Genomic DNA, 8,391 nt, shown 5'->3' on the forward strand with positions numbered 1-8,391 from the left:
GCATTACTAATTGAAGCATGATTCTAGACAAGCAAATGTATCATGCCAGTAAAAAAATAAAAAAAATAAAAAATAAGGATACAGTATATCTAAAAATCTAAAATAGAAAAAACATGAATTTAGATAAATCAATTTGAATAGTACACACAGTGAACAGTGTGTTGGCTATACATAAAGGTTTTTAAACAAGACTATACTAATATACACAATATGTGCATGCATATAGATAAAAAACTAATAAACACAAGTATATATACCCTCTAATTTGACACCTGAAAGTTACAACCTGATTGGCTGGACCTGATTTCATGAAAAAAATCAATATCATTATCATAATAGCAATATTTATATATGGCATAAATAATTATTGCATGATTCTACTTTTATTTTCTCTTTGTTTTATGTATTTGAAATATAAGAATCATAGATAAGTGTGTAATAAAGAAACGCTTGCAGATCGCAGTTCTTGTATAAGAGTACAATTTGCTTTAAAAGAAATCCAGAGACTATAGAAGCTTAAATCCTGCTATGGTCGATGCAATAGATAAAATAATTTTGTTGTAAGTTTTTGTCATTTTGTTATAGTTTAAAATCCTTTCAAAGTGTGTTCTCGCATTAGGTTATAAAACTTGCAAAACATTTGAGCTCTGCTTCATAATATTACATGTTTATTTACTTTAGTAAGCGTCACTCTTATGCCCAGGAACAAGCATGCTGTGTGGCACAGCAGGGCGCCATGACACCTGTCACCAGGTGTCCCCGCCCTCCCCATGCTCTCACCTTCACTGAGTCCACTGGATACATAACGGTGTGTTCTAGGATCCCTGCTACAGCACCGGCTGTCATATGCGTGTAAGGCGACGCACTGACTGGCAGGCTCTCATAGTCATCACCTTCCGCGGACAAGGTTGAGACTCCCTCCCGGGTATCCATTGCTAACCCAGCACTGCGCAGCTCCATGTATGCAACCCAGTGACTATAAGTGACAGTGACAACAACCTCCCACTTAGAGACCCGAGCAGGCCAAACTCTGCCTGCTCACTAAAGTCTGACCGCTGGCAAGCAGCCTTCACAGTCTCGAGTGACGTAAATGGGAAGGCGTGGTCTACATGAACCCGACCAGCCCAAACTTTAGCGTCTCTTTACCTTGGAAACGAGCGCAAATGGCAGAGAGTGATAGGCTCTCTGAATTACACAGGCCACGCCTCTTATCAGATTATGAAATAGTTTGCTACTCCTGTCACGTGATAACAGTAAATCAAAAGAACACTTAGTTAGAACAGTGAAGTGAGTCAAGCTTGAAGCTAATCAGGCGCGAAACGCACATTACACCCTGCCAAAATATGGTGTACACTTTACTGGAAAACTGTGAAATATGCTGTTACTATTTAATTTCACTTTGCTACAAAATGGTTTTAATTTTGCCACCTTACTCCAAAAATCTCTCACAGAAACCTTATTACGAATGGAAAATGTTTCTTTACCCAGTTAATTGCTCAGACACTTGTCACTGCTACAATAAATTAATGGAATTATTTCAGAGCAGATTAGTTTGGACTGGGGCTACTAGATAGGGCAACATAATAGGCAATAACAGAAGAGGGCAGTTCTATGGCATGTTGCCTTCCCACTGCTGTGCTTTGCAAGGGCGAGATTACATATGCAGCGTCAGCCGGCGACACCGTTTTTTACGCTATTTTGGTATTACATATACGGCATAGCATACAAGTTACGTGCGTATATTTCACCCGTCGGGTGCATTTTTTTACTCCCATAGACTAACTTAGAACTGGCGCAGAATTCGGTATCCAATATACAGCATAAGGATTTACTTCAGAAAATCTACTCCATTCTCATCTCGCCACACATTGCAGGCGCAGCAACCCTTGCACTGACTAAAAAAACAACGTAACTCCCTGGAAGTCTTAACAAACACAAACATTTAAGCAGCTGCTCAAATAGTTAAAGGAACAGTATACTATAAAATGTATGAGATTCGCTTTTTTAAGGTTTATTTGTGTATTTGAAATAGCTGATTTTGTGTTTTGAAGCCACAACCTAATCAAATGGATTAAGTTTGTAGGTATTATCAGATCTAATTACTTTATCACGTTGTGGACATATACCTGCTTCTTTACTTTATATTTGTTCTTAAAAAAAAAAATCACCAATACTTGGAGAGAACAATGAGAAATCTGAATTGTATTACCTTATCTCTTTTAGAACCCACTGGGAGTGTAATTTATTCTACTGGCTGTGTTAACGCAGCTTGGCCTTGAGGCCAAAATATATAAAGGGACAGTCAAGTCCAAAGAAAACCTTCATGTTTCAAATAGGGCATGTCATTTCAAACAGCTTTCCAATTTAATTTTAACACCAATTTTGCTTTGTTCTCTTGGTATTCTTAGTTGAAAGCTAAACCTAGGAAGGCTCATATGATAATTTCTATGACCTCGAAGGCCGCCTCTTATCACATGCTTTTTAATTTGCTTTTCACAACATGGGAGAGCTAGTTCATGTAAACCATATAGATAACATTGTGATCATGCACGTGGATTGTGGCAGACACTGCACTAATTGGATAAAATTAAAGTCAATAGATAATTAATAAAATGTCATGTGATCAGGGGGCTGTCAGAAGCTTAAAGGGACATTAAACCCAAACATTTTCTTTTATGATTCAAGTAGAGAATACAATTTTAAACAACATTCCAATTTACTTAAATTATCTAATTTGCTTAAGTCTTTAGATATCCTTTGTTGAAGAGATTGCAATGCACATAGGTGAGACAATCACATGAGGCATCTATGTGCAGCAACCAATCAGTAGCTACTGAGCCTTTTTTTCAGCAAAGTATATCAAGAGAATTAAGCAAATTAGATAATAGAAGTAAATTAGAAAGTTCTTTAAAATTGCATGCTCTTTCTAAATCATGAAAGAAAAAATTTGGGTTTCATGTCCCTTTAACTACAAGTTAATCACAGAGGTAAAATGTGTATTAAAGGGATACTAAACCCAATTTTTTTTCTTTCATGATTCAGATAGAGCATGAGATTTTAAGCACCTTTCTAATTTACTCCTATTATCAATTTTTCTTTGTTCTCATGCTATCTTGATTTGAAAAAGCAGTACTGTAAGCTTTAGAGCCAGCCCATTTTTTGTTCAGCACCTGGGTAGCACTTGCTGATTTGTGGCTAAATGTAGCAAACCAATCAGCAAGCTCTACCAAGGTGCTGAACTAAAAATGGGCCGGCTCCTAACCTTTTATTACTGCTTTTTCAAATCAAGATAACATGTATGATGAGAACAAAGAAAAATTGATAATAGGAGTAAATTAGAAAGTTGCATGCTCTATCTGAATCATGAAAGAAAAAAATGTAGGGTTAGTATCCCTTTAATATAACAGTGTTGGTCATGCAAAACTGGGGAATGGGTAATAAAGGGATTATCTATATTTACAACCTCTCACCTGCAGCCTTAAAACACCTGATGATGCACACCTATCAGTAACATCAGTATTATATATACCCATGTGTCAATTTATATTGGATGTGAGATACATTGATTTACATCTGATAAGTGAATATTACTATATGTACCCTTCATAAACAACTATGTGGATGTGAGTTATAGTACAAGAATATGTCATAAAAATGATAATATATTAGCTGTTTTTATTGCCATTTCAACACAGGTCATATTATATGTTTTAACAATATTAGTGTAATAAAACACACCTTACATGAATGTGTATGACAATGACATGGTAAATAACAGAGGACAAGGTTTATGGTGAACTATAATAATATTTATTTTTTTACTTCTTGGATGAGGGAGTTGAGGTGCCTGTAGTGGATTTCCTTGTTCTCCTGGTTTTAGCAGATTCTGGTGTTTCTGCTGGAGTGCTGGCCACAGATGATAGGCTGGAGGCAGTGTCCTGCTGGTGTGTAAAGTGCTCAACTAACACACCCAAGAGTTGATTTTGTTCTCTCCATCTATTGTCCATCTGCATCTGCATATCAGACAGAATTTGCATAATCTGTGACTGGTTTTGAACACTTGCATTTAACAATGCTGCTATGCCCCTCTGCAGCTCTATGCTGCGTTTGTGTAACCTCTATTGGCCACTGAAGAATCTCTCTTGGCTCCTGATTAACCTTTCTTGGTTCCTAAAGAACCTATCTTGGCCTCTTTGCATGTTCTCAGTGCTTGTCACGAGCCTCCTCTGGAGTGCAATGTATTCCTCACCCAGGGGAGAATACAATGCATCCACAGGCTCTTGAGCAGCAGGGCTGCCAGTTGCTTGAGGGGCAGGTTCAACTGCAGCTTCTGCTGCTTGAGTCTCAGGTTCAGCTGTATCTTCTGCTGTTCGAGTCTCAGGTTCACCTGCATCTTCTACTGCTAGAGGGGCAGGTTCATTTGTATATTCTGCTGCTAGAGGAGCAGGTTAATTTGTATATTCTGCTGCTAGAGGGGCAGGTTCATCTGTATATTCTGCTGCTAGAGGGGCAGGTTCATTTGTATATTCTGCTGCTAGAGGGACATGTTCATCTGTATATTCTGCTGCTAGAGGGGCAACCATAGTTTCTGCTGTATTGCCATCTGCAGATGGTGGAGCTAGTCCAATGGGTGAGGATGGTGGAGCTCGTCCAATGGATGAGGATGGTGGAGCTTGTCCAATGGATGAGGATGGTGGAGCTCTCATGGTTGATTGGTAGTCCCACTGATGACCAGTATGTGACCACTCAGCCTCTACAATCGGCACTCCTTGTGACATAGTCCGTGGATAATATCCATGACTGACATGAGATTGTGTTGTGGGGGTGTAAATTCATGGACCCTTTGTGGCTGTCTTGGCTCACCCTCAAATCCAAAGGAAGGATATTCCTCTGGCCAGGAATCTTGCCAGTAGTCATATGGCAATGGCGGTGGCATCGCTCTCGGGTCCTCAACTGAAGCCATCCAACTATGCTCATGCCTGGGAGCATACTGTCCATGCGGTTGCCTAAAGACTGGTGGTGGTGGTGGTTGCATGGCTGTTTGTATCCTCGTGACAGGAGGTTCTGTGGAGGAGTCAAAGGATGAGAGGGATTAGTACAGTCAGATATATGTCCATGTGGGCATACAATGTACATTGATACATGCTAGGGCCCATTGTGATTAGTTCTATGAGGGATTTATATATGAGCAGTATACAGGGATGTGTTTCATTCAATAGTTATGTGTACATGTCAATGATGAAATAATGTGTTCTTTAAGTGACACTATGGTCACACAATTTATTTTAGCCTGATCTAAGCACAGAACCTGCTTTATTGAACTAAAAGTATTGTGATCGCTATAGTGTCCATTTAATGAAAACTCTACATGTGGCTTGAGGCCTGTGTTACTCTGAGACATGTTAGTATTGCACTATTCCACCTCATATCATGAATTGCATTGTGTTATGTAGCAGTAATGTCAAGTATAATTGTAGATGTTTTTGTTAGTACGCCAAATACCATGCTCCTCATCGTGTACATGAATGTGTGATATTAAAGGATGTTGTATCGCAAATACATATAATACAGGTGTGTGGGATGTTACTCACCAGCATGATATGCTGTGGTGGCAGCCCCTGAGTCATGAGCCCGTGGAAGTCCACGGACTGCTGTGATACTCAGGGACCTGCGTATCATCTCCTGCCAGGTGTTATACTCTATGTCCAGGGCTGGGCCACCGCCTGTTCCCTTCTGGTGGAAAGCTTCCTACCCGATCTTTTCTTTGACCCGCCTCTTGCAGTCATTCCATCTCTTTTTCAGGCCCTCTACAGTCCTCTTCTGCAGGGCCACACTGTTGACGGCATCCTCTACTGCCAACCATGCAGTCTTTCTTCTTTTGGCACTGCCTTTGCCCTTCTCCTGTCCAAAGAGGGCATTGTAATTGTCCATGATGGCCTGGACTAGGGCAACATTTTCAGCAAATGAGAAGTTGGGACATCTCAACCTCTCATCCTCTATGGCCACTTGGCTTCCTCCCTGTGATGTCCCTGGCAGTGTGGGTTCCTCCTTATCCTCTCCCTCCTCCCCCCTTAAGTCCCCATGTGCACCCTCTGTCGCTCTCCTGGATGTGCCTGCTCTCTGGGGCTCTCGGGCATCTCCTCTCCCATCATCCCTTCTGGCTCTCCCTCTCCCCACTCCGCTTACTCCCTGACGGAGACCCAACTGCTCCTCCTGTCCTCTCCAATACTCCTCTTCCTGCCACTCTTCTCCCTGCCCCTCCTCTTCCCTCATCCCTACCTCTCCCTGCCATCCTCACAATAATCACACCACACATACTCCCACTCACTCCCAGTTCAGTCACACACAATCACAATCAAACACTCAGCCTATCACACTGTAAAACAAAACAAAAATATGTGAGGTGTTAGAAAAAAAAGTGTGGTGTATTTGTATATGTATGTATGCAAAATGTGTGCAATATGTCAGAATATTTGTAAGTGTACAAGCTTACTCAATCCACCAATGCGACCTAACTAACTATTCTGTTTGCGCCTCTCTCTCTACTCTCACTAATCCTCCACTCCTGGGCAGTGTGCTGTAGCTCAACGAACAATCCAAACACAATGAAGAAAATGGCGGCTGCGCATGGGTTTATATTTAAATTTGAATAGCGTAATTACGCGTCGCATTTTTAGTTCAATTCCGGTTTCGTTTTTACGCGTGTTATCCTCATTTGCATAAAACTACTCTTTATTGACACTTTCCGCGGACATAATACTGGTGTAAGCTACTTGCAACAACAGAAATGTGTATTTGCGCACATTTCTGAAGATCGCCAGTTTGTCCTACTTACGCCAGTCTAACATCTAACGGCGCCGTATATGTAATACCCCGATGTTCAAGGTGAAATTTGTGTGCAGAAAAATATTTATATTTTCTTTTGGATTTAACTGCACATTTAGTTTATTAATTATTATATTGATGTGGAGTCATATCCTGTGACTGATATTTAGACCTGCTGGCTTATTTGGGGGGAGGTAAAAAATGACTTAAACTATAACCCTTTGTGTGCAGAAACACATTAATATTCTCTTTCGGTTAGCTGCATGTTTAGTTTATTAATAATTATATTGCTGCGGGGGCATAGCCTGTAAAAGGTAGGTAGGCCCACTGGCTTGGTTTTTTTGGAGGGGGGTTTAACCCTTTGTGTGCAAAATAAAAATTATATTTTCTTGCATTTAACTGCATGTTTAGTTTATTAATAATTATATTTCTGTGGGGGCATAACCTGTTACTGATATGTAGGCCTGTTGTTTTTTTGGGTTTTTTTTTGGAGGGGTTAAATGGAACCTTAAACCTTTGTGTGCAAAAAAACATCTATTTTCTTGCAGTTAACTGCACGTTTAGTTTATTAATAATGATACTGCTGTGGGGGCATAGCCTGTGACTGGTAGGTAGGCCTGCTGGCTTTTTTAGGGGGATAAAAAAAAACTTTAAAGTTTAACCCTTTGTGTGCACAAACTTTTCAATTTTCTTAAATAAAAAGAGAGAAGCGTCATACCTGGGAACAACAATAGCATGATAGCTTGTTCTATGGCTAGTTACCACCCAAGAAGCAGCCTCTTTTTGCTCAACTTGTGCCTTTCACAGAGAAGAACTTCCTGTTGCATACCAGTCTGACCCTGACTTAAAGGGCCACTGTAAGTAAATATTTTCTATGCCTATTACTAACTAACTACCCCAAATACGCTTTTTATCAATAGCATTTCATTAACATATCTCTACCGTATATCAGAAATCTTGTCTGCAAATTTAATTGTTTTCCAAACCCACTCCGTGGGTATCCTTTGCTCTGTACCAATCCGTTTACAATACCTAGGTTTCAAAATGGCGCTTTAAACACAAAGTTATTGGTTTAAGTATTTTGAACATGCAGTGCTGAAAATAGTGGGCAGGATAACGTGACATCATCGGCGAATAAAAGATATAACTTTTAGAACGTTATGAAACTTCGTTTTGGAGTAAATATAGGTCAGTAGGTTTTAATTAATGTTTATTAACTTTAATATGTTAGTTGTTTAGCTTAAAAATTATAACAGAAAGTAATCCTTTAACAGTGCAGTCCAGTCCGAAATACCAGGCAATCCCTCTCTGAACAAGAGAAACGGCAAAACCCCAGATGTACGTTTCGGCCTAGTGTGGGCCTCATCAGTGAGGTGCAGCCATATCCCTCTAGGCACACTGAGCAACAGGTCCACATCTGGCTTCCCGGATAACCCTTGGGGAGACTTCTCTAAGGGTCATCATTTGCATAAATAAAAAGAGAGAAGTGCTCAGCCTGGGAATGAACAATAGCATAATAGCTTGTTCTATGGCTAGTTACCACCCAAGAAGCAGCCTCTTTCTCCT

General features: G+C 40.1%; 1 protein-coding gene across 1 annotated transcript in view; it reads right to left on the reverse strand.

Moving 5' to 3' along the window:
• The window catches only part of SLC25A37 (solute carrier family 25 member 37), a 79,467-nt gene extending 78,426 nt beyond the window's left edge, over positions 1-1,041 (reverse strand). The window contains exon 1 of the mRNA XM_053716084.1: positions 781-1,041. Within this exon, the coding sequence (XP_053572059.1) occupies positions 781-960 (180 nt within the window). The 5' untranslated portion in view covers positions 961-1,041. The remainder of the gene's footprint in view (positions 1-780) is intronic.
• Positions 1,042-8,391: the final 7,350 nt, after the last annotated feature.

This window comes from Bombina bombina, chromosome 6, assembly GCF_027579735.1.
Source record: "Bombina bombina isolate aBomBom1 chromosome 6, aBomBom1.pri, whole genome shotgun sequence".
Classification (NCBI taxonomy): domain Eukaryota; kingdom Metazoa; phylum Chordata; class Amphibia; order Anura; family Bombinatoridae; genus Bombina; species Bombina bombina.